Source organism: Myotis myotis, unplaced genomic scaffold, assembly GCF_014108235.1.
Source record: "Myotis myotis isolate mMyoMyo1 unplaced genomic scaffold, mMyoMyo1.p scaffold_m19_p_14, whole genome shotgun sequence".
In the NCBI taxonomy this organism is placed as follows: domain Eukaryota; kingdom Metazoa; phylum Chordata; class Mammalia; order Chiroptera; family Vespertilionidae; genus Myotis; species Myotis myotis.
Genome location: NW_023416318.1, coordinates 12,870,239 through 12,897,111, shown reverse-complemented (window position 1 = coordinate 12,897,111; position 26,873 = coordinate 12,870,239). Strand labels below are relative to the sequence as shown.

General features: G+C 48.7%; 1 protein-coding gene across 1 annotated transcript; it reads left to right on the top strand.

Annotated features, from left to right (window-relative positions):
• The first annotated feature begins 407 nt into the window (after nucleotides 1–407).
• Nucleotides 408–26,873, top strand: VAX2 (ventral anterior homeobox 2). The gene is made up of 3 exons (XM_036334193.1): nucleotides 408–700; nucleotides 18,199–18,386; nucleotides 26,243–26,873. The coding sequence occupies exons 1-3, from the start codon at nucleotides 469–471 to the stop codon at nucleotides 26,675–26,677; spliced, it is 855 nt and encodes a 284-aa protein (XP_036190086.1). The 5' UTR covers nucleotides 408–468; the 3' UTR covers nucleotides 26,678–26,873.

Genomic DNA, 26,873 nt, shown 5'->3' with positions numbered 1-26,873 from the left:
CGCTAAGTCGCCTCGGAGTCGCCTTCCCGGAGCATTTTGGTTATTGATCCGGCTGAAAGGCCGCAGCTCTGAGGCTGTGCGTCCCTGGGGAGGAGGGGAGTGAGAAGGGACAACGGCTGGCGGTTGGGGGAAGGAGTTGATGAACTCCAGAGGATGTAGGGCTTCCCTCAGTACCCGGGGGCCGCCCCAGCCTCCTCTGGGGCCGGGAGTGGGACGAGACCGGGGGTGGAGGAGTGGGGCCCCCGCGCCCGGGTGCTCCCGCCCGCACGCGCTGCTCCTTTGCGCGCCCCGGGAGCGAGAGACCCGCGACCCGGGCCCAATCAGCTGGAAGGGGGCGGGGCAGCCGGCGGGGCGGGGCGGGGCGGGGCGGGGCCAGAGGAGGAGTCGGAGTCGGGGCGGGGCCCGCGAGGGGCTGCGAGCCGGGGCCGGGCCAGCCAAGCGGTGGCGAAGGCGGCGGCGACGGCCGGCATGGGCGATGGGGGCACGGAGCGCGACCGTGGCCCCGCACGCCGGGAGTCACGCGGCGGGCGCAGCGCGGACCGCGGCAGAGCAGAGGCCCGGAGCGCCGATGCCGGCGGCCGCAGCCCAGAGAACATGGCCAGGACCTCCAGCCCCGCGGGTTCCAGGGAGAGCGGCGCCGACAGCGACGGGCAGCCCGGGATCGGGGACGCAGACCACTGCCGCCGCATCCTGGTGCGAGGTAAGAGGACAGCTCGCGGCCCTGGGCCACCGGCCCCCACCCTACCTCGACGGGGGTCTCCGAACTTCCCGCCGGCTCCCCCTCCCAATTCATACATTCAGTCAGTCGTTCCGTCAGTCAGTAAATATTATTTCGAGTGTCTGTTGTGCGCTGGACATTGACAGGAGTGCAAGGGACAAAGCGGCGGACGGGATGGAAGAGAGAGAGGAGGGAGGGTGGACTCCACCCTGCATTCCTCGCTGCAGGTGCGGAGCACAGCGTCCCAGCTCAGCGGGGTGAGGACTGGAGGGGTCGGAGCCCGGAGCCGCGGGGCGGGGACAGGCCCCGGCTCGGCTCGGCTCGGCGGCAGGGTAGCTGCCCGGCCTCCCGCCCAGCCCTGTTTCCCGTCCCCAGCGACGCAGACCGCTCTGTAGCTCCCAGGAGAGGCACAAGGATTGGGGAATGCCTCTCGCAGCGCTTGGCCGCCTGGGCTACGTTCTCTTGGTTCCCACTTCCTAACGGCGCCTGGGCCCAGCCGCTGTCCGTGAGGCCCTTTCCGGGCCTAATCTGCCCCTTTCTCTCTCGCCCTTCTCCCTCCTCTCTTCTTTCCGGGCCATTTCTCCCTGCCGAGCTCGCCTTCTCGGCACTCTTCCTGCAAGCGCCTCTGGGCTGCACCCGAGTTCCCAGCTCTCTCTAGCTTCTCCCTGGCCTTCCGACCCTCCAGGCAGCCTCAAGCGAAACTCTAGGCCCAGCTTTCGCCGGACCCGGGCTTCGCCCAGAGAGATGAGAGGAGAAAGGGAATTCTGGCGTCTTGCTGTTAGCCGGTTTCTAGGCCTCCGTCAGAGCCTGAGGTCTGTTTTCCCCAGCATCTCAGAACCCCCGGGACCGGAAACCCACAGCCCAGAAGAGGCCATTTGTGGGTAACGGTTCCCCCTGGCTTCCTTCTCCAACTCCCTGGCCTAGCGTCCCTCTGCTGCCTTTGTCCAGCCCCTATTTTCCTAGCCCACCATCCGGCCTGTGAGGTCCTCTGGAGTGTCCCTGCCCACTGCCTGGGAAGGGGAACTAGCTGACTCCAGCTAGAGGTCGCTCCAGGTCCCAGATCCTGAGTTTTGTCTGATCTGAGCTGGGCTATCCACACACAGCCTGGGACACCTTGGCCTAGTTAACTGCCCCCCACACACACACACACACACACACACAGCACAGCTGCTGGGTTTGGGTGGCTCTGGGAATGGGGGGCAGGGCTAGAGCATGGAGAAAGTCCAGTGTGAAGGGACCCTGGTCTTGGGAAACACTCCTGGTATCAGGTTTGATCCCCTAAAGAAGCGGTACCCAGTGCCATTCTTGGGGCAGGCTTGAGTTACAGGACAGGGCATGGGTGTCGTCCCCATCCAGCCGGGATCCCAACAGGTGTATGGACCTATTGGACACCTGGGATTAAATCAGATGGATGCCATTCCATAGACCGAGGGGTGTCCTGGGTGCAATACTCTCATATGAAGGCCCTCAAGTGACACCACCTCACACCCCATCTATGGGTGGGCATTTCTTCTGCCTGGACAATTGTGAGCTCTGTGGGGTGCAAGACACCCAAGCTAGGAATAATCCACATCCAGGCAGAGCTGGACTTTGTGCATTGGCAGGGTGTACTTTTATAAATGCATATATGCACATACAGCGATGCCATTACATTTGTACAGTAGAATGGAAATATACCATTGAATGTGTATTCACACACCTAAAAGAAATAAAAGGTACACAGGGCCCTCATAAATCCCTCTGTCCTTTCCCTTTTAGTAACAAGGAGGTTATTATAGGCCTGAGATACTCGGTAGGCCATTTACCACTAATCCCTCCTAGCCAGGGTCACCTGCGTCACTCCAGGCCCTCCCGGGGCCCAGAGCAGAGGCTCTGACAAATAAAAGGCTCAGCGGTGTCTTAGCCCCAAGATGAATGTCCCTCCATATGCTCTAAGCAGAGGGTACATTTTGCCCTTGACACATCCTAAGCATCTTTAGAGCAGTGGTTCTCAACCTTGGCTGCACATTAGAATCACCTGGGAATCTTTTTAAAATCCCGATTTCTGGGCTTCATCCTCCGGAAATTCTGTTTCTGTTACTAATGTTGTGGCCCCACCCCATAACAAAGAAACAGAATTTCAGCCAAGGTTGAGAACCGCTGCTTTAGAGGAAACCAAAAGAAGGTCAGATTGGAGGCATTTACCATCATAGCCTTCAGGATGCTGGTGGGCCGAGGATTCTGGGAAAGAGCCCATCCTCTCTTGGCTTTCCTTTCTTTCTCCCCCTTCTCCGCTCTGCACTTGCTCCCCTGAGGTTCCCCATCCCAAGGTAGCAAATCTTTTGGGGGAGTCCCATGACACAGGGGAGTAAGCGGGGGTGCTGGAATTAAGAGAAGTTGGTTTGTAATACTAGCCTTACAGTCTTTTGAACTTGAACCAGTTTCTTAGCCCCTTCATACCTCAGTTTCCTCATCTGTACAAAGAGACCCTTAGCGCTTACCTTGAAGGGCTGTGCTAAGGGTCAGAGTGATGTCCATAAAACTGCAAACACGCAGCAGAATCTGCAGAAATGTTCCGTGGAGTGAAAAATGGGAGATGACCCACAAACTACTTCTGGTAAAGGGTTTCCTTCCTTCGAGGCTTCCCCCAACTCATCAGCTGTTGCGGCAGCGTCTCCTTTGTGCCCAGGCCCAACAGTGTTTGGAGGTGAGCAGCCAAGGGGTGGAGAACTGGCTGATGTAGAGAGGATGGGGACTCCTTGCAGACCAGCTTGCAGCCCCAACCCCAAACCCCTCCAGGGACCCTCGCTCAGCCAATCACTCAAGCTTCTGGCTGCCTCTGGGGAAAGCGGGTCCGGAGACACGGAGAGGGACCTTCCTGCTTCCCCCGCCTCAAAATGGAGGCGGCTTTATGCCTCACCAGGGACAAACAAGGCTGCTGGGGTAACGCGTGTGCACACAACAGGAACCCGGCACGCCCGCTGCCCACACAGCCAGGCTTCCCCAGGGACCCTACAGCTCCGAAGGGCTCCCTACATCTCTGTGTGAACGGCCTTCTTCCCCCCCCCCCCCCCCCCCCGCGTCTGCTGAGGGGTAGGGATGGGGATCCTTTTGTCTCATATTTGCTAAGGGCGCGCCAACCCTGGGCTGGAGACGGGCTGCCTCCTGCGGGGCCTAAACCGCAAGGGGCAGCCGCGGTGCAAAGGCCTTTTCGGTGGACCCGGGATCCCCCGCAGTCACAAGAAGTGGGGCAACTCTCACCCGAAACTCCCTGCAACCTCACCATCTAGGCTCGCACCGCACACTCAGACGCGCCCACGTGAGTCCCAGGTCAACCCCCAGATGAATTCCACAGCCCGCCTGGATAGCGCCTGGAATGGCCGCGTGCCAGCGTCACCGAAACAAAGCCTGGTGTCGGTCCCTACTCACCGAAGCGATCCCCTGAGTCTCAAAAAGCCAGTCCTGCCGGCTGCACCCTCCGCCCGCAGCTCTGTGCTGCCACCTTGGCCCCAGGCCCCACGGGGTAGGACTCAGCGGCTGCCCTAGGAGCGCTCCCTCGGCCGAGACCCGAGGTGCTCCCGCCTGGCTCAGCACCCCGACTGGGAGGAGGAGGACAGGGAAACTGCTGGACCCCGCGACTGAGTGAGTGTCTGCCAGCCACCCCGCCCCAAAGCCACCACCCACTAGCCGAACTGCTCTCACTGGGGAGCCGGATGGATACGCGCAGCTCTGTGGCTGGGGACCGGGAGGCGCAGGAAGGCCAGGGCCACGGGCTGCGCCGGGACGCAAGTCCCGCTGTGGGTGTGAATGTGGGGAAAGCGGGCATTGATCTTAATGGGGCCCGGCCCCACTGAGATTCCGGGGACAGTGCTGGATCCGTGCTCCAGATCACGCACCTCGGAGCATTTACCGACGGCAGAATGGCGAGCCCGCAGGACCTTGGATGCTACAGACACCGCTGAAGACGCCCGGCAGGTGCCCGGCTTCAGGGCTTGAGCGGGGACTCCCTCCACCCGCAGCCAAGTCTGTACTAAGCTCGCCCAGCGTCCCCTTGCTTTGTGCTCGGACTCACAACAGCCACTGCACCGAGGGGCTTGCCCGGACTCTCCGAAGGACTCACCAACAAGGGCACACAGATAAGCCAGGGCCAGCGCCCCAAGCAGCCGCTGCAATGTTTAAATGGCTCATGCAGAGACTACACTTTGGGTTTTTATTTTAATTTTTAGTTTTGGGGTTTGTGAGAGTTAGAGTTTTTTATTTTCCTGGGATTGCTTTATTTTGTTTATTATGTTTTTCCTTTTGCTTTGTTTGCATTTGGCAGAAGGGCCCACATTCTCACTGAGGGACTATACTGGGTTCTATCATTTTGGTCTTTATTTTCCCTTTATATACACACTGAGTGGCCAGATTATTATGAACACCCCATCAGTACTTCATTGACACTTCCAAAAATACTGAATATTGAAAACTTCCTGAGCAAATACTCTCAAGATTCTATTATTATTATTATTTGCATAACTAATTCACTTCATTGTTCTGATGGGGTGGTCTTAATAATCTGGCCACTGAGTGTATATGCTGTTGTAACCCGCCCCTCCACACACACACACACACACACACACACTTGCACACATAAACAGACCAGCAACCAAATGTATTGTCTGAGGTGGTGTGTCTGTGTAGATAGAATGTTTTCATTATCAAGGAACTGTTCTGGGCATTGGGCCACTCCTTGTGTTCTCATGCTAGTTCCACCGCCCTGGGTGGACACTTGGATTAGGAGGCCCTGGACCCACTACCGCCTCTCTCTCTCTCTCTCTCTCTCTCTCTCTCTTTCTCTCTCTCTCTCTTTCTCTCTCGTCCCTGGGCCTAAGCTGACAAACAAATTTGAGTTTTCACCCTCTGCTCATCACCTGTAGGGAGAGAAGGCGTCTAAGGGTCTTAGTGGCTCTATGTCGTTTCCTCAATTACCCTCTACTGGAGCCTGGGGCCTTAGTAGCCCTAAGCTCCCCACTCTGTTTGCCAAATTTCCTTGATTTGTATTTTCAGTGGGTGGGGGCTTGGGAAGTGCATGAATTTTGCCTTCAGTGTCCTGTTTGGCTAATACAAAATGAAGATGGGCTTGGGGAAGCTGTAGGGCATGGCAGTGTCTCTTACCTCAGTTTGAGCAACTCTGAGAGGGGACACGGAGGCTGAGTGGGCCTGCCCAGGAATCCCTGGGCCCCAGGGCGGTCTCGCGCCTGGTTGCCTCCCCCCCACCCATCCAAGAAAGAGGTCGGAAGGTCTCAAGTGGGGAAACCAGGGTACTCTTGGACACTGTAAAAGACGGGGCAGCGTCAGGACCCATCTGGCCTACTAAGCCAAGGGGTGGTGGGACCCAGAACAGCCAGGACTGAAAGCAAGGAAGGGAGGGTGAGGGTGGGGTCGGACCCTCCAATCACCTCTCTAAGTTCTCCCCTTCGCTGGCTAGCTTGCTTTTTGATTCCTTCCACAACATTAGCCAGTACATACTATGTGCCCACCAACCTGGCATGGCTTACCAATCAAGAGACTGACATGCAGGCAGGGACCTGTCCCCACGCAATCGCTCAGATGTGTGCCTAGCACACAGTAGGCGCTCAGTAAATATTTGTCGAATGAATGAAAGGAGACATTGCCAGCAGCATCTCGCATATTTCACTAAATAGAAGGCTTTAGCACCCCCCCCCCGCCGCCCCCACGAACGTCTGTTCTAAGATGACCTCCTTATTTTTCAACATCAAAATGTCGTTCCTAATACGAAATGATGATGATGCCAGAACACAGAATAATTAAAATCTAAAGGTGATAATGCCATATTTTTGGAATTCCCTGCAATCCTCACTTTTGGGAACCACTGAGAATAAAATCGGAAAAGCCTCAAATGTGGTTCTTTTACTGGTACCAGGGCCGGAGTGGCCGCCTAGAGGCCCACGGGGCTGGAGCCGAAGGTCCGGGAAGCGCAGGTCCTGGGAAGGGCAGCATTGTCGGTAGTGAGTCTCCAGCCCTGGTGGCTGCTGAGTGTGCGGTTCCACCCGCAAAGCCAGCCAGGGCAGTGCGAGAAGTAACCAGGTACATCTGCCTGAACCTCCCCACCGAATTCACACTCATCCTCCGCTGGAACTTGAAACTAGCGGGTAAATTAAAGCCAGGGGGTGTTCTGAATTTTACTACACCCGCTGCCCACCTCGCCCACCCGTGAGCTTGGGAGTCAGGGTGGGGGATGGAGGGCGCCCGGAGGACCCAGCCTGGCAGGGCCACACTTGCAGATGGAGAGAGGATTTAAAGCGGGAGAAGGCTCCTAGATACAACCCCCCCCCCCCCCCCCCCCCACACACACACACACACACACACACACGCACACTCCAGTTCCAGGTGTATTCTTCCAGGAGGTTTTCCCATTTTCATATACAAACATCAGCAAAGTGGAACATTTTACAGAATGTGTTTCGCAGTTTACCTTTTTAAAGAATTTAATCTGCAGGGGTTATCTTTTCAGGCTCAACCCTTTCACCGCTTCCTTTGGTTGGGGAAGCGAAATTCTCCTTGCCTCTGGTGGATGTTCCGGTTGTTTTCCCCAAATATAAACACTGACTATCTTGCCCACTTCTCTGACTATTTCCAAAGAGTAATTTCTAGCAGTGGAATTGCTGCTTGAAATTTTCGTGTTTTTTTTTTTCTTTAAATAAAAAGCGTGTTTCCTTTCATTTTAAAACAGTAATCCATGTGATCAAAAAGTTGTTGGTTTAAGCACACACACAGTGAAAGATCTCTTTCCCGGCCCCATCCTCATCAGGTGCCCACAGAGCTGGAAGTGGTCCCCCCTTTTTTTCTAATATGTCCTTTCAAATAATTGTTATGATTATGCACGTCACTGCTATAGTCTTTTTTCTTGCTTTTATTTTTTACTCATATGGTAACATCTCTATATTTTTCTGCACTTTACTATTTTCACTTACCAGTGTATCTTGAGATGTAAATAATTTATTACTTGTTGTTTTTTACATATGCATAGTATTCCATTTACTGGTAAATAGACTGGATGGACCATAACGTATGTTATAGAACCAATACCCTATTGGTAGACATGTATTTTTTTCTTATTTGTTGCTATTATATACACTGCTGCAATAAATAAATTTGCTCCTTGGTCATTGCTACCTGTATTTGGAAGATAATGCCAAATTTCCCTCCACAGATGTACCCTCCCCCCGCCCAGCAGTGCTTGTATCTCCAAATCTTACCACCACAGTTTACCCTTTATATCTTGATAGCTATTGTCAAATTGTTCTTCAAGAAAAAATGCTTAGCAATTTATAACCCCACCTTTGCCCTCTCCCCACATTGGACATATATATAATCTTTGTCAATCTTATACGTAATAAGTAGTACCTTGCTGGCATTTTATTTATTTGGTTATTGTTTCTTTATTTTCTTTTCATGTTTATTGGCCAGTTGTAGTTCTTCTGCCGTTATCTATTAATTCATTTCCTTTGACCAGTTTTAATTTTCAAATATCCCTTTCTTTATTGATTTGCAAAAACTCTGTATTGTGGGTAGTAGCTCATTGCTTTCAATATGTGTTTCAATTTTTTTGAGTTTATAATCTGTCTTTCAATTTTCTTTCTGATGTCTTTTGTTTCCTGAAGTTTAAAGTAACTTTCTAATTACAAAACCAATCCATGCTGCGTTGCTCTATCATGTGAAGGTTGAAAGTTCTTTATTTTCCCCATATAATGCATTCCATTCCCAAAATGTAACCTCCCAATTTTCCCTAGTAACTGAAAAAAAAAATATGAAAGTTATATGTTACAAAAGTGGTAATATTTTTTTTTGCAAACTACTTTTTTTCATTTAATAAACATACGTGAAAATCTTTCCATATAAAATTGTCTCATTTTTTAAAATACCTGGACAGTATTTTATTATGCAGCTATGATTTATTTAAACAGTTCCCTATTGATGGGTATTTAGGTTGGCTCTACTCTTTCACTATTACAAACAATGCTTCAGTGAACATCTTTGTTTCCCTATTTGAACAGATGGTTGTTAAAAGTCCCATTTATGAAACAATCTGGAAAATGTGAAAATATGTGGGACATTTTCTATTAAGGAATTGTTAATTTTGGGGCTGTAGTAATAGTATTGTGTGCTTTTATTTTTAAAGGAACCTTATTTTTAAGAGATACATACAGAAATTTTCTAGATGACATGAGATGATGTCTGGGATTTGCTTAAACTTATGGGCTATAAAAGAAATAGGATTGTTCCTGAGTTTATAGTTGTTGAAGTCAGAGGATATGTATATCAGGGCTCATTATACTGTTCTCTCTAATTTTGTATATGTTTAAACTTTCTCATAATAAAATGTTTTCAATAAATATAATTTCAAATATATCTGGTATGAGTATAATTAAAGGATAAATTCCTAGAAGTGAACATTTGAAATCCAAGTATAGATGCTTAAAAATACGATAGATATTTCCAAATGCTAAAAATGTACTAATTTATACTCCCAGCAATTGTATATAAATTTGCCATTTCTCCACATCCTCCCATCCCAGGATATACTCAATTTTTTAGAGTAAAATCTTTTCAAGTGAAAAAAAATATTATTTTTATTAGCATGAAGTTAAATTAGTCATTTAAATGAGGTTAAGTAATTTTAATATACTTATTTTTCATTTTCATTTCCTATTTCTGTGAATTTTTAAATTCATGAACTTAGCCATTTCTGTATTGGTTTGCTCATTGTTTTCTTATAGTTGTAATCTTTGCTATGAATTTTTTATCTTTTTTAAAACTTTGCTATGAATTTTTTCTGAATTAAAATTTAAACTGTAATCACATCTAGTGGTCATTTCCTTTTGGGCTTCTGCATTTTAATTCTCAATTAGAAAGGTTTTCTCCAACCAAAACTAAACATATTATATATTATATATAATATTATATATAATATATACATATCTTAGAATTTTTGTTAAAATTTTATTTTTATTAGTCTTTGCAACAAACCAAACAATAAAGAAGTACACAGAGCAAGAAGGGGGAAATCTCACCCCTCTGACTAGTTTCCACTCTCCAGAACAAATGGAAAAGAGAGGTGTTTATCCTGCCAGACTTAACCCTATGTCGGTAAAAACGTACTCGCATGTGTGTGTGCGCACACACACACGTACACACAGGCAAACGCACAGACACAATGATTAGTTTTACTTTTTGTTCTTTGTAAAAATTGGTTTATACATACTTCCTGTTTTTATGTAGCAGTATATAATGGACACCTGTCCGGGTCAATATATGGAGAGGTACCTATTTCTTGTTAATGTCTATCTACATAATAGCGAACGCATGATTATACTGTGATTTCATCAACATATTCCTACTGATAAACAGCTAGCTTTTTCCTTTCTCTCTCTCTCTCTCTCTCTCTCTCTCTCTCTCTCTCTCTCTCCCTCTCTCTCTCTCTCTCATAAACTATGCTACAAACAGTGGAACTATCTTTATCTAAGTATACTAATATTTCCCTGGGGGTAAAAACCTCTATAAAATTTCTAGGACAAAGAATTTATGCATTTTTTAATTGAGTTAGGCATGTGAAATTGCCCTCCAAAAAACCCTCATATTGTGTTAAATTGTATTCCTAATAACAGAGCTTGAAAGAAACTATATTTTCCCTCACCTTTGCCAGCACCATTTTCTCAACCTGATATGGCATCTGAAAAAAAAAAAATTGTATCTTATTGCTGTTGTAACTTTCATTTTCTCCAATTCCTTCTGAGCTTGAGTATGTTTTATATGTTTAGCTGCTTGCATTTCTCTTCTCTAAATAACCCATCATGTAATTTGCTCAGTTTCCCACTGGGCTGCTTGGCTTTGCTCGTTTGTCTATAGAGACTGTGTGTGTACTAGAAATTAAGACTGTTTTGCATGTATTATTAATATTTTATCCCAAGCTATCATTTGTTTTGTAACTGCCTCTCACCCTGCAGAGGCTTTTATTTCTAGGCACTCAAAACCATCATGGCCTTCCTTTTGAAAAATTATTTTAAGGTGTTTTTCAATCTTTAGAGCTTTATATTTTACATTTAAATTTGTGATCCATCTTGTGTTTATTTTTCCATGTAGTGTGAAATAATTACTTTATTCCAGATAATGAGCTAATTGTCCAAAAGCCACATCTTTAATAGTTTTGTCTTTCCTTCAACTAATTTGAAATGTCATCTTTATAACAAACCTGATCCTCACTTATGCATCGATTTGGTTCATAACTCTTGTGCCAGTATCATACCATTTTAGTAGTTCTAGATTTGTTATCTATTTCACTTTGTGACAAGCAAGTATTTTCTCCTCATTCTTAAACACTTTTTCTTAACTATTCTTTCATTTTCAATGTTTCAAATACACTTGAGAATGAATTTTTCATAAGGAATTTGTATAGTAATTACATTATATTTGCAGATTAAAGCTGGAAGGACCTTATCACGCTTTAAAAATCAGCACATTAACAGATTGTCATGCAAAGATGGGTGCTAGAGGATGAAGTCAGGTAGGGCTTTGAGGTGATCACTTAGGAGAGTTCTAGAAGGGGGTATTATTTGGTCCTGGAGGTCAGGAGCATTCGCTAACTCTGATCAGGCAGGGGTCACCACCTCTCCCAGGGCACAAGCTCCTTAGACATAATCGTCCTCTCCAGTACCACAGGGCCCAGCCCTCTTTAAGGAGCTGAAGGGCAGCAAAACTCAGGACTCATTCCATTCAGACTCATGCATTTCACCCTAACAAGCACCTACCTGCAAAGAGGCCCTGGAATGAAAGCTTTTCCTACTTCCTGGTGCTTCCCCCAAACTCTACCCAGAGAAGGAATGATTCGGGGAAGGAGGCTGTGTCACTAAGGATGGGCGAGATTTTACTGCAGAGACAAACCAACGTCTCAGCAGTTTAACAAAAGACAATTGTATTTCTCTCTCCTAAGATAAGGCCATCACAAGTGAAGAAGGGCTCGTCTTGGCGCCCAGAAACCCAGGCTGATGGACCTCCATCTTGGCTCCTGCTTCGAGGACCATCACAGTAAGGGGAGGGGTGTGGCAGGTTATCAACCAGCTTTTAAAGTCCTCACCGAAAGTGTCCGTTCCCTTTTTCCTGGCTAAAACAAGTCATATGGTCATATGTCATTTCAGAACATTAGTGCAGCCCTACCAAGTGCCGGGAAGGAGTTGGAAACACTGGAGAGCAGCATTCATGATTTACCCACTAACTTGACTGTAATGAGTGGCTTTCTCTGACCACCCTAGCGAAAATAGCAAACATACACACGCATATGCACATGTACATGCACAAACATACATATACACTACTGGTATGGTTACTGAGTTTTGGTTATTTGGGGAGAGGGTCAGTAATATCACCTTATCTTGTTTTATTGCCTTCCCAGCATTTATCATTACCTTACATATTAGTTTTTAAAATGTATTACCTGTCTTTCTCCCCAGTACAAGGCCTGTGGGAACATGGACCTTGTTTATTTTGCTCATTTCTATATACCCAGACCCTATAACAGTATTTGGCACATAGTAGGTGCTTATAAAAAATATATATTGAATAGTTGAATATATATAGTTGTAAATATATAGTACAGTACTACAAGTGTTCAATAACTTTCTTTCACTTAATGACAGTTAATATAGACATTGCCTTATTCGTTCTAATTGCATGGTATTTTATAGAATGAATTACCATAATTTGTTTAGTCATTTGCCTTGTGGGGAAGATCGAGGATGCTTTCAAAGTTTTAAAATTTTGAAAAATGCTGCAGCAGACATCTTTATCTATCCCTTGGAGCACATGAATCTATGATTTTCTGAATAAAATAAAAAGTGTTGGGGCAAACGTTATGTGCATCTTAATCTGGACGAATGCAACCTTAAAAGGTTGTGACAGTTCATGGTGCTACCCACAGTGAATGGGAGTGTGGATTCCCTACGGTGCATCACTGCTTTGTTAATCACCTTTCAATGCCTTTCTGATCTTACGGGACACAATTTCCATTGTTGCTTGAACTTGGATTATCCCGATTTCTGTGGAGCTGTGCTTATCTTTCCATGTTTATAGGCCATTTGGCATCTTTTCCTATGAATAGCCCAGATAAAGTATTTGAGCATTTTGTCTACTACACTTTTTCCCTTTTAAAAAATAATTTATCTTAATTGCATTTTATATATTCTGGATATTATTTCTTTACTCTTTAAAAAGTATTTTTTTCTTCAATTCTGTGTGGGGTGATTTTTTTGTTTTTGGTATTTTGCCTGGGTTCTGGCACTTTGGTCATACAAAAGTTTTTAGCTTTAATATGGTCCAGTACATCCTTTGTTTTTCCTGTTCGGCTCCCTCCAGTTTTGTATTTTGCTTAGAAAGCTCTTTGCAAGCTTAGAATTATAAAAATACTTTCCTATATATATTTTAGTGCCTTTATCATTTCCTAGGCTATGCTTTGTTAATTCATTTGAAACTTATTGTTTTTTATGATGAGACAGGAATATTATATTTTATTTTATTCCAAACAGATAACTTATAGACATCAATCTACTTAACTCCACTTATTGATCGATCAAACTTTCCCCAAATTCCACCATTATATATACATGGGTCTAATTGTGTACTCTTGGTTCCATTGTTTCACAATTTTCCGTCATTTGAATACTATCTTCATCATTTCTGTTAAATTCCTGTTCCATTTATTTACTTAATATTGTAGCATAATACATTTTAAAATTAATACTTACTTTAGCTTCATGCTAAGCACATAAAATCATAGGTTTAACTTCCTCTAGCAAATGTTAAATAAGTGCTTAATTACTGACATGATAATGTTTATTTACATGCCATTTTAAATCACCTTACAAACCACGGGTGCAGAGGCACTTTGGGAAACACTATTGCATTCTTTCCTCTAACGCAGTGGTTCTCAACCTGTGGGTCACAACCCCTTTGGGGGTCGAACGACCCTTTCACAGGGGTCGCCTAAGACCATCGGAAAACACATATATAATTACATATTGTTTTTGTGATTAATCACTATGCTTTAATTATGTTCAATTTGTAACAATGAAATCGGGGGTCACCACAACATGAGGAACTGTATTAAAGGGTGGCAGCATTAGGAAGGTTGAGAACCACTGCTCTAAGGGATTTGTCCATTTCGGTGACAGAACATCACTCTAGCTTTATGGTGTGTTTTGTTGCTGTTACTGTTCATGTCTTATTCTGAAATAACTTCAGACTCTCAAGATAGTAAAAATAGTACCGAGAACTGTTGTGACTCCATCAACTAGTCTCTCCTAATGATGACGTCTTATGTATCTGTAATACATTATCAAACTCAGGAAATTGACATGGCACAATATGATTGACTAGACCAGTGGTCGGCAAACTCATTAGTCAACAGAGCCAATATCAACAGTACAACGATTGAAATTTCTTTTGAAAGCCAAATTTTTTAAACTTAAACTATATATGTAGGTACATTGTTATTAACTTAATTAGGGTACTCCTAAGGCTTAGGAAGAGCCACACTCAAGGGGCCAAAGAGCCGCATGTGGCTCGCAAGCCGCAGTTTACCAACCATGGGACTAGACTACAGACCTTTCTCAGATTTTGCGCATTTTTGCCTGCACTTATATTTTGTCTTTATATATAGTCAAATGACATTTTATCGCATTTATAGATTCATGTAACTACCACCACAATCAAGATACAGAACCATTAGTCACCATCAAGGAGCTTCCTCACAGACCCCTTCATAGTCACACACTCCCTCACCTAACCCCCTGGCAGCCATGGATCTGTGGGCCACTCTATAACTTTGTCATTTTAATAATGTTATAGAAATGGAATCATACAGTACAGAATCTTGGGAACTGACTTGTGGGTTTTTTTCCTCACTTAGCATAATGACCTAGAGATTTGTCCAAATTGTCATGTCTATCAAAAGTCATTCCTTTCACTTGCTGGCTAGTGTCCCACGGTGCAGCAATACCACAGTTTACCACTCACCTACTAAGGGACATCTGTTTTTTTCTATTTGGGGACTATTACAGCTAAAACTGCTATGAACATTCATATTTAGCTTTTTTTAAAATCCTCACCTGAGGATATATTTTTTTACTGATGAGAGAGAGAGAGAGAGAGAGAGAGAGAGAGAGAGAGAGAGAGAAAAATTGATATGAGAAACATTGATCGGTTGCCTCCCCTATGCCCCCTGACTGGGAATCGAACCTGCAACCTTTTGGTGTACCGGAGGATGCTCTAAGTAACTGAGCCACCAGGACAGGGCATCATGTACAGGTTTTGATGTGAATCTAAGCTTTTGTTTCTCCTGGATAAATGCTCAGGGGTGTGATCACTGGGATCCATGGTAAGTATGTGTTTAACTATTTAAGAAACTGCCAGATTGGTTTCCAGAGTGGCTGAACATTCACACTCCTCCCAGCAATGTCTGAGGGCTCGGGTTTCTCTGTATCCTCACCAGCATTCGGCACTCTCTGTGTTTTTTGTTAACTATTTTAATATATTTTAATATATGTTTCTGAGGTTTTGATCCATCTTTCCCTGATGGGTATTAATGTTGAGCATCTTTTCATATACTTATTTGTATGGCCTGTTTTGATACCCACCAGGCAAGTCTGAGGTTGCCTTTCTTATATGGTTCCTGCCTCCCCTGGCCCTGAGAGGGAGGCTGACCTTGACTGCTCCCCGAGTGGGAATGCTCCTCTTAGCTCTTCCACGAGCTGGAAGGGGTGGGGGTGATGGCGGGCGACTTGACCTCAGTGGTTAGGAGCACAGGCTCAGAGCTTCGGGTAAGCTCTGGGTGGGCTTACTGGGGAGAGGATGTGACGCTCCCAGCACCACACCCCACGACACTTTCAATGAAAATCAATGCCTTTGGAGATGGAGTCCCTTAGGCGTGGTGAGGAAGCTCTCAGACTGGGCTCCCAACTGGAAATAGTGGGACCCGGTCATAACAGAGTCACAAGTATGACCGCACCTTTTAGGGCTGTAGAAGGAATTGGAGGGGAAGCTTGAGTTGTCCCAAAAGGCCTGTGGTTCCCACCAATATTCCAAGAATAGGACTCACATCCGTCATGCTCTGCCCAGCGGTGGGGGGAGGGCCACCTCTGCAGCAGTGACTGTGTCTCCCCACCCAGACTCACCTCCCTGAGAGTTGACTATGAGCCCAAAGGCGCTAGAGAACCTCTGAGATCCAGGATAGGACTTGTGAGTCGGAGCCCAGGCGGCGCTAAAGCACGTCCTGGAGGAGTGAACTGGCCCTGGCAGGAGCCAGGAGGAACCAAACTCATAAAACCTACAGTGAGGAGGAGGGTGCGAGAGGAGGGAGAGGGCTCAGGTTCACCCTCTAGAGCAGGGATTCTAAGGTAGCTCTGCCGTCGGTGGCTCAGAAGGAGCCTCCTGACAGTCACACATCCCACATGCAGGTCCTTCCCTATGTCTTCCGGGGCGATCATGATCTCATCCAGAAGGTTCCGTTTTCACCCTTGACCACAGTCCTCTTCATTACGACCTATGATTGAATCATTAAGGTTTACTAAAAGAGGGTATTCATAATGTAAAATAAGGGTGTTTCTAAAACTTACTGAACAATGTCAGTGGGACCTTGGGTCAGCTACTTAAAATGTGTTTATTTGCCCGTCTGTAAAGTAGGGATAATAATAGTTCCAACTTCACTGAGCTATTGGAAGGGTAAAGGGTTAAAACAGTACCTGGCACCGAGCAAGCATTGTGTCAGCCGTTATCATGACTAAAACATAAGCAGGGACTCCCCACCCCTGCGGAGGCTGGTGCTCCTGCCACTGTGCAGGCGGTTTTGACCTGGGCTAGGGCTGCCTATGCTTGATAAGGCTGCCTTGATGGTAAGTTTTCCCACTGACATTAACCTTCTTAGGAAATGGAAAATTTCTGTTAGCTTAGCTTTATTGTTATCAACAGTATTAGAGGCCCAGTGCACAAATTCATGCACCAGAGGGTTCCCTCAGCCTGGCCTGCGGGATCAGGCTGAAACTGGCTCTCCAACATCCCTCCAGGGGTCCCGGATTGCAAGAGGGCAATCTGGCCACGGAGGGATGTGGGAGGCTGGCCAGCTGGAGAGGGACTGCAGGAGGGCTCCTGGGCGTGTCCGGCCTGTCTCGCCCAGTCCCGATTAGCTGGACCGCAGTCAGAGCGTCTTCCCCCTGGTGGTCGGTGCACATTATAGCGAGTGGTTGAGCGGTCTTAGCATATCATTAGCATATTACGCTTGGATTGGCTGAACGGATAACTGGATGACTGAACACTTAGCATATTAGGCTTTTATTATGTAGGATGTATTGGGAGTGGTTTGGTAAATCCTACAGAATACACTGCTGCATATTCCACACTCTAATTTTTAACATAAAACTTTCTAATAACTAGATTTCAAGCCATCCATGTGTATGGTTCAAATGTGGATCATCTCTGTCCCTATAGTTAAGCATGATGTATATATATATATATCACCCCCCCAAAAAAAACAAAAAACGTTTGACTTTTGTGGAAAACATTATTGCTGTTACTGAGCTCCTTAAGGGAGGGTGGTCCTGCTCTTCAGAACTAGGTACTTGGGGAGTGGCAGCAGCCCCTGTCTGCAAGGCACCCCAGCTTGATGTAGAGGCAAGGGTCCTTGGGCTCCTCCTGGGGACCCCAGCTCCCCAGGCTGTCCTCTATGCCACAGCAGCTGCTCCTGCATGGACCCAGGAGCGTCTGTGCAGAGTGCTCACACATGTGCACGCACACAGGGCTCAGGATCTGGCTCTGGACACCTCCTCCAGCAGCCTTACCTGATTGATCATACCCAATGCGGACCCATCTTCTCCTCTGCACTTGAAGACTTGCTCTCTCTTTCCATTTGTCCCTCACTGTGCTGAGGGAACAGAATCCTGCCTGAGTCAGAGTTAATCCTTTCTGTCCACGCTATGAAAGTAGACCTGATTGCCAGTTCGATTCCCGGTCAGGGCACATGCCCAGGTTGTGGGCTCAATCCCCAGTTGGGGGCATGTAGTAGGCAGTTGATCGATGTTTCTCTCTCATCAATGTTTCTCTCTCTCTCTCTCTCTCTCTCTCTCTCTCTCTCTCTCTCTCCCTCTCTCTCTCTCTCTCTCCCTCTTCCTTCTCTCTCTAAAATAAATAAAAGCATATATATATATATATATATATATATATATATATATATATGACCTGATTTTTGTACTGAGGCCCATTCACATACCTATACCCGTTAGATACAATATACTGCCTTGGGTGACTAAAAAAGCTAGGTCCAGAGAGGGCAGGCCACTTGTCAGAGGTCACGCAGTCAGGCCCAGCCCAAGGAGTTCCCCTGTAATTAAGATGCTTATTGGTGGCCTAACTCCTTAACTGGTGAACTAACTTGCCTCCTTGCACCGCTCCTGCAGATGCCAAAGGGACCATCCGGGAAATTGTCCTGCCCAAGGGCCTGGACCTGGACCGGCCCAAGCGGACCCGCACATCCTTCACGGCCGAGCAGCTGTACCGCCTGGAGATGGAATTCCAGCGCTGCCAGTATGTGGTGGGCCGTGAGCGCACTGAGCTGGCCTGCCAGCTGAACCTCTCAGAGACCCAGGTAAGAGGGTATCGGGGCCACTGCACCCCTGCCCTGGCAGCCAGGGAACTCCTTCAGTGTGAGAACCAACCGTGGAGGAGTTCAGACATGCATTAGGGGCACGCTTAACGTTACAGGAAAATCGGAGAAAATAATTCCAGTGCTGACAAGAGAGAATTGGTATATGCCAGTGAGGGTCTTCATGATGCATCAGGCAATTTGGATGAAACAGGGAGAAACCTGGGGGGAGGGACACTCTTAATGCTGGGAGTGGCTTAGGGGGATGTTGGCAAGTGAGAGAAGCTTGCAGAAAGGGATGGTGAGGGGTTGGGTTTGGGGAGAGAGAGACTTTACACAATTGGGACCTCAGTTCCCCATTCTGGGCCTTTTCCTCCCCTCCATCACCTTCCCTTCATCCCAGTGTGGCTCAGAATCTGTTGCTAGAGAGGAGGGGTCTGAATACCCGCTTCACCCAAGAATAGCATTTTAACAATAGTGTGCTCAACCCAAAGGCAAAGCTTTTGTAAACTGAGTCCCTATCTTGTGAGGGTGGAGGCATTTCAAACTGGCGATAGAGCCGTGTCGTGACACAACAACAATAATAACCATACTTACTGAGCACTTACTTGTGTCCAGGCGCTGTTCTAAGTGCTTTGGATATGGGTTTTTAGTTGATGGTGCTGAGGTTTTCTTTTTGTTTATTTGTTTGTTTTTTCAGCCAAGAAAGTAAGGGTTTGTTAAGGAGAGGGAGCCATGCCCAGAGTCACAGGTAGCTGTGTTCCAAGGCCTGGGTCTCTGATGGCTTCCGGGGGGTGGAAAAAATATTAGTCATGGTGACAACAGAGTTAGGGTGCTGGCCTCCACTGATAGCTGGTGCTCGGGCGGGCGTGATTGATCATTGCATCTGGTCCTGATGGCAGCCTTGGAGTTGTTCCGCCCAATTTCACAAGGATTTGTTATGGGGATCGTTTCGCTTTCCCGGGTCCGGAGCTAAAGCACAGCTGAGGCCAAGACAGTCTGTTTCGTTTGATTGAAAACTGTCTCAGGAGTCAGTAGACCCAGGACCTTGTTCCTGGATGCTGACCAGACCTCATTGTCCTGAGGGCTTGATGCTTAAGCAAGGGGTGGGGAGTCAGGTGCTAGGTGAGGCCAGTTTGAGGCAAAGGAAAAACATCAAAATAAAAGGCCAGATTTGCCGAAACCGGTTTGGCTCAGTGGATAGAGTGAAAGGTCCCGGGTTTGATTCCGGTCAAGGGCATGTACCTGGGTTGCGGGCACATCCCCAGTGGGGGATGTGCAGGAGGCAGCTGATCGATGTTTCTCTCTCATCGATGTTTCTAACTCTCTATCTCTCTCCCTTCCTCTCTGTAAAAAAATCAATAAAATATATTTTTTTAAAAAAAAAAAAAGGCCAGATTAAAGAAAATAAGGTTTCTGTGTGGTTACAATTCTGGATATGTTAATTGGCAAATCCCTTCCAACAAACCTTTGATGTAGCTACCAGTATTATCCCTTTTTATTTTTTTAAAATATATTTTTATTGATTTCAGAGAGGAAGGGAGAGGGAGAGAAATAGAAACATCAATGATGAGGGAGAATCATTGATTGGCTGCCTCCTGCACACCTCCCACTGGGGATTGAGCCCACAACCTGAGCATGTGCCCTGACCAGGAATTGTGACCTCCTGGTTCATAGGTCGACGCTCAACCACTGAGCCACGCCAGCCAGGCAGTATTATCCCGTTTTACAGATAAGGAAAGATTATACCCAGAGTCATACAACAAGTAAGTTCTAGAGCTGGGGTTGGGAGAAGCAGCCTGGCATCGTTTTTCTTTTTTTTAAATATATTTTATTGATTTTTTTACAGAGAGTAAGGGAGAGGGATAGAGAGTTAGAAACATCAATGAGAGAGAAACATTGATCAGCTGCCTCCTGCACACTCCCCACTGGGTATGTGTCTGCAACCAAGGTACATGCCCTTGGCCGGAATCGAACCTGGGACCCTTGAGTCCGCAGGCCAACGCTCTATCCACTGAGCCAAACCGGTTAGGGCAGCAGCCTGGCATCTTTATGCTGCGTGTAATCTGGGCAATCAACCTGGAGCTTGTCAGAGAGGGACTCAGAGATCCTTTGTTTAGCTTCAGCTCTAGTAGTTAAATCTCATACACAAGGGAGATCAGTCAACAGATGTATTGCAAACAAGGCCAAAGCAGGATTTATAGAGAGAAGAGAGGAAGGAGAGGAGTAGGAAGTCCATGGGCTGGAGGGGTGCGCTTCCTGGGGAAGGCTGCGGGAGGGTGGTGAGGCCCCTCCCTGTGCTGCTGGCTGCTGTCCTGCCCCTGGCACCCCAGGTGCTGCGGTTAAGTCTGGATTGCACCACCTCCCTCACACGAATTCCTCCGGCTCCTCCAGTCACGCTAACAGAATGCTGTCCAGTCCACCCTCATAAGATGTTCCTGGACTTCCCTGTCCTCCCGGAGTAAACCCCGAGTGGGGAAGAGAGCGAGATGAGGGAAAGGCAGGGAGGATGGGGCCTGCTGGCCAGGGCTGATGTCCTGCAGGCATCGGTGAGTCCTCTCCACCTGGACCGGTTTTCCTCCAGACGCCTCTGCAGCGTCCCAAACAACCCAGCAGATGGCCCACCGTGCTTCCAGCTGGGCCCTCCCTCCAGCTGGGCTCAGCCTGGGACTGGAAAGCCAGGCTGTGGTCACAGAGGGAGCTTCAGTGAGTGGGCCCAGCCCATGTTTCTGGGGGACCTCGGGGGACACCCTCAAACCCTGAAGTCTAGGCACGGTCACCCCCAATACCTACCCCTCCTCTCTGTCCTAACTACCCTCTGCTTCACCTCATTTTGCCCCCAAACTCTCCCCTGAAACTTTGCTGTCCAAGGGTGCCTCAGATGTCCAGGGCAGTAGCTCCTCTCCGTCCTCATCCTTCCCCTGCCCTGCCCCCATACACACTGCATCTCCTGCCTTTGAAGGTCAAAGCCTTCCCTAAGGCATCTTCACTTTCTCCCAAGAGACCTTTCCCACATGGCTTGACCTGTAAAGTGTGTGTGTGTGTGTGTGTGTGTGTGTGTGGTATTTGTGTGTGTGTGTGTGTGTGTGTGTGGTATTTGTGTGTGTGTGTGTGTGTGTGTGGTATTTGTGTGTGTGTGTGTGTGTGTGTGTGGTATTTGTGTGTGTTTGTGGTATTTGTGTGTGTGTATGTGTGTGTGTGGTATGTGTGTGTATGTGTGTGTGGTATGTGTGTGTATGTGTGTGTGGTATTTGTGTGTATGTGTGGTACTTGTGTGTGTGTGTGTGTGTGTGTGTGTGTGTGTGTGTGGTCTGGTGAGCACCAACTGTATGCAGTTCCCAAGGACAAGAATGCGCCAATGGGGATGCCAAGGCACAGAGAGGTGAGGTAACTTGTCCCATGTCATCCCACTACTTAAGGGAAGAACCAGAATTGAACCCAGGCTGCCTGGCCTCAGGGTCTTCTTCACCGTGTCACTCGCTGCTCTACCAGAATACCAAGTCATAGCACTGCTGCCCTGTCCATCTCTCCCACTGCTGGTGTCTGAGACCCAAGTGGGTAGAGATAGAGTTTTATTCATTCTTGTCTTCCCAGCATATATCAGACGCTTGCTATGTATGTGTTGTGTGAATGAATGGCCAGAGTACCAGGGTCAGAGCAGAAAACAAGAACAGAAGATGTTGCTGTGGAGGAAAGGAAGGTGAGCGGCTGGCTCCAGGGCTCCCCTCACTCGGCGAGCGAGCCCGGGGGACGTTTTCAGGACCAGGGACCAGGTGCCAGGCTGAGGACCAACTGCCAAGTCCCAAAGCTGACATGATCCTCACCTCGCTTGGATAAGAGCGGCCCTGGCCCTCCAGCAATTGCCCTCAGCCCTGGGCCCATCGCTCTGCCCCAGATCCTTCTCCAGAACAGCAGAATAGGTGGTACCCTCCTGGTCCAGGTAACAAAAACCAGGGCCACTCAGATACACAGGTTCCATTCATCTCAGGTTAAGTCCGCACCCACAGTCAGAGGAAGCAGCCTCTTAAATATCAATGTCACTTCCCACATGCACTGGACCCAGGCGGCCCACACAATGGGTCTTGGAATTTAACACTGACCATGACTGAGCCTGAAGGTGATGGATGAACTTCCGGAAAATGCCTCCCCAGTCTTGGCAGCCAAGTGGAAACCACACCCTCCCCTGATGTGCAGCCATGGGTCACAGCGGAGTCCCACAAGGGGTCGGGGTGAAGCTACCAAGCATTCACTGAGTTGCAGATGAGCCAGGAGAGGGGAATAAGCCAGGTTGCAGCCCCAGGGAGACCACAGCAGGCTCGGGAAGACAAGGGGAGGGCAAGGCCCCAGGAAGTGCACTTCGCTTCAGAATGCGACCTGTGCCCCTGGGAGCATGCAACTGAACTGATCCTTAAAGAACTAGTAACCTCGAATTTAATCCTGGGAAGAGGGTGACCCCTCAGGTGAAATTGGAGGCTTTCTGGAGGAGGAGGGGCTAGTTCAGAGGCTCGGAGCCTGTCCCTCACTCAGTTTGTCCCTTGTTCCCTGAGCCTTATGAATCAATCCCTTAGGGACAGTGGGATTGATGGTGGGAAGTAGACAGGCAGGTCTTCTCACTCCCATTTTCTCAGCTCCAGCACCCACCTTCACTGTGTGCAACATTAGAATCACCCCACAGAGCTTAAAATAATAAATACCATTGCCCTAGCGGGTTTGGTTTAGTGGATAGAGCGTCAGCTCGAGGACTAAAGGGTCCCAGGTTTGATTCCAGTCAAGGGCACAAACTCAGTTGCTGGCTTCATCCCCGGCCTGGGTCCAGTGTGTGTAAAAGGCAACCAATCGGTGTGCCTCTCTCAAATCGATATTTCTCTCTCTCCGTCCCTTCCACTCTCTCTGAAACTCAATGGGAAATATTAATGAGGCAAAGCCCTCTGCTTGGAGTTCCTTATTCGATCCCTGCAACAGCCCGGGTGTCTTTGTCCTCATTTTAGAGATGAGAAACTGAGGCTCCAGGTTGTTGGCGTGGTGCCTGGCCTGAGTCCTAGGAGAGTAGGTACGAGCCAGGCAGAGAAGCTAGGATGTGTGGGGGAGTAGCTCAACATGCAGAGTCCCAGGCCCCCACATCTGGTGGGGCTGCTTCATGGAACAACGGAATTTGGGAATGACAAAGATAAAAGGGTTTTCTTCTTTCCACCCACTTCCTTCACCAGCCTTGGTCATCTCCCTTGGCCTTTCCTTACTGGTATTTCCTTCAAATGTCACCTCTTCAGAGAAGCTGTATTTGCCAATCCATTAGTAAAATTCATTTCCCACCCTAGCCAGTTTGGCTCAGTGGGCAGAGTATTGGCCTGTGGACTAAGGCGTCCTGGGTTCGATTCCAGTCAAGGGCACATACCTCGGTTGCAGGCTGGATCCCCAGCTCTGGTAAGGGGAGAGGCAACCAATCAATGTGTTGCCTCTGCCCTGTGTTGTGTTGTGTGGTGTGTGTGTGTGTGTGTGTGTGTATGTGTGTGTGTGTGTGTGTGTGTGTGTGTTGCCTTTCTGTCTCTCCTATTCCCTTCCACTCTCTCTAAAAATCAATGGAACAATATCCTCGGGTGAAAATTAACAAAACAAACAAACAAACAAAACTGTCACCTTCCCTGTCTCTTCCCCCCTTATCCTGCCACCTTTCTCCAAAGTAGTGCGGCCCATAGTGTGGTCCTGGGGCTGCTGCCAGCCTTGCACTGTCATCTGTCCAGAAACAGAGAGTATTTAGATATTATATAGCAACTTTTCTAGTAATTCACTATAATTGTATTTTACAAAAGAATTGGTCCAAGACAAATTAGAAAATTTAAAGTCATTCTTCACCCCCAGGAATTTGAGAGACCTGCTCGAAGCACTGTTGCCACCTGATAGTCATGTTTTTATTTGTTGTTTAGCTTCTGTCTCCCATATACGCCATCCAGTCCACACAGCAGGATTCGCTCTGCTTTGTTCACTGCCAGTTCCCCAGCCTGGAACAGTGCCTGGCACACAGCAGGCACTCAATACTTACCGGTTGCATGAATGTGTGAGTGAGTGAGTAAAGCAAGCAGTCCCAAGTAGATCCTCTAAGTCTCTGGTCACTTTTGGTTATTGAAACTCAACCCAATCCACTGGGTATCATGTTGAGAAGCCCAGCCTTTATAGGTTATAGGGTCAGAGGGGGCTGTGATGGGTTCAGACAGGGGATGGTCAGGTTGGGTTAGAGAACTCACTTCAGAGGCCGTGTCAGAGCCCACACCTGAGAGGTGGGACCATCCGCAGACTGAGCAACTAGCCCTGCCCTAGCCCCACACCGTGGAGGGCCCCACTTTGGCTCTCCTCTGGCCATGCCCCTCCCCTGGGGTGAGGATTCTGCAAGGCCAAGGGGTCCTGCCCACCACGAGGAGTCTGTGCCCACCTTCTAGACCACACCCCAGGTGTCCAAGATTCCAGAATTCCCTGCAAACCCCACTTCTGGCACCTGGCACCTGCCTGGGCCTCTGCCCACATCAGCTTTCCGCAGGGCAGACCACACAGCCATTATTCAAAAGCCTCAGCCCATGAAGTGGCCAATGGGAGCTGTTTGCAGAATGAGAACAGGCTGGGGTGCCCACACACGTGCAGGTCAGAGCCAGGGCAGGCCATGAGCCAGAGCCTTCCAGTTTCTTGCTCCCCGACCTGCAAATGTTAAGGCTTGGATGTGAGGCACAGAGATCCTTAAATAATGGTTCTCTTACCTTGGGATCACCTGGGGTCAGGGTCCAGCCACTCCCATTCAGGTGGATTGGTCTGAGGTTAGGAATGAGTTAGGCCCCCCAGCTGGCTCTCATGGGTGGCCAGAGTTGACAGGCATTGCTGGAGAGATGCTGCCACAGTCCAGGCGAGAGGGGCAAGGAGAGAGAGGAGGGCCTGCGTTGGGGAAGGTGGGGAGAGGTCTCTGTGTGGGGGAGTGGATCTGAGCTGGGTCTGTACATGTGCAGTTTATTTTTATTTTTTAAAGATTTTTTTATTGCCTAGTTGGTGTAGCTCAGTGGAAGAGCATAGACCTATGAACCAGGAGGTCAGGGTTCGATTCCCGGTCAGGGCCTGGGTTGCAGGCTCAATCCCTAGTGGGGGGCGTGCAGGAGGCAGCCAACCAATGATTCTCTCACATCATCGATGTTGCTCCCTCTTTCTTCCTCTCTGAAATCAATAAAAACATATTTTTTTAAAAGATTTTTTAAATTGATTTTTACAGAGTGAGGAAGGGAGAGGGAGAGGGAGAGAAACATCAATGCGAGAGTGAAACACGGATAGGCTGCCTCCTGCACACCCCCTCTACCAGGGATCAAGCCCGCAACCTGGGCATGTGCTCTGACTGGGAATCGAACCGGCAACCCTTCAGGTACACAGGACGACATCCAACTAACTGAGCCACACCAGCCAGGGATGTCCATGTGGAGTTTAACAGGCAGGTGGATAATGGCCTGGATCTCAAGTTGGGAATTACTAGCACATCAATGGCTGAAACCATGCCCTTGGCTAAGAGTGGAAGACGTGTTGAACCAAGAGGGGAACTTCATTTGTGCCTCCAAACTCCACCCTCCATCTGCCAATCCATTCCTCCATCCCAGGCCGCAGTCAGCTAGCAGTGAAGGGGGGCCGATGATTTGGGGGCCGGGGGCCCTGATCAGTTCACCCAGAGCAGGCTGGTTGGGGGAAGACCTTATTGACACTCTGAATGCTCTTCTTCCCCCTCTCACTCCACCCCTGCTCCCCCACTCCCACACCCCTGCACCCCTCTCCTTTTCTCCCCCCTGCCCCCTTGGCCTTGCCTGTCCCCTCTCCCTTCCTGGCACTTGTCCCCCCACAAGGTGAAGGTCTGGTTCCAGAACCGCCGCACCAAACAGAAGAAAGACCAGAGCAGAGACCTGGAGCAGCGGGCGTCCTCCTCGGCGTCCGAAGCCTTCGCCACCTCCAACGTCCTGCGGCTGCTGGAGCGGGGCCGGCTGCTGTCCGCGCCCAGGGCCCCCGGCCTCCTGGCCCTGCCGCCCGGCCTGCTGGGCCTGCCTGCCGGCCACAGGGGCACCGCCTTGGGCGACCCCAGGAACTCCTCCCCGCGCCTCACCCCGCTGGGCTCGGCCCCCGGGTCCCTGCCCCCGGCGCTCTGCTTCTCGGCCGCCCCGCTCCCGGACCTGCCCGCCGGCTGCGACCTGGGCTCCTCGGCCTTCGCGCCCTACAGCCCGCCCTGCAGCCGGCTGGAGCCGGGAGTCCGCAGCCCCCGGGGCGCCAAGAAGGCTAGCGCTTAAGCCCCCACCCCCTGCGACACTCTGCCCCCAGCACTGCACCTCCCGCCTCCCAGGCCCCCGGGGGTGGGCAGCCACGCGTCCCCCCCCCCCCCCCACCCGCCAGAGACTCTGGACCAGGACCAGCCAGCCTGGGCCGCGCAGCTCTGTGTGTGAGTGCGGTGTGCGTGTGTGCCTCTCACTGAAATAAAAGGAAAAC

Coding starts and splice junctions, on each gene's coding strand:
- VAX2 (XM_036334193.1), top strand. CDS start 469: ATGGGCGATGGGGGCACGGAGCGCGACCGTGGCCCCGCACGCCGGGAG. Junction 701..18,198: donor CCGCCGCATCCTGGTGCGAG/GTAAGAGGACAG, acceptor CCGCTCCTGCAG/ATGCCAAAGGGACCATCCGG. Junction 18,387..26,242: donor TGAACCTCTCAGAGACCCAG/GTAAGAGGGTAT, acceptor TCCCCCCACAAG/GTGAAGGTCTGGTTCCAGAA.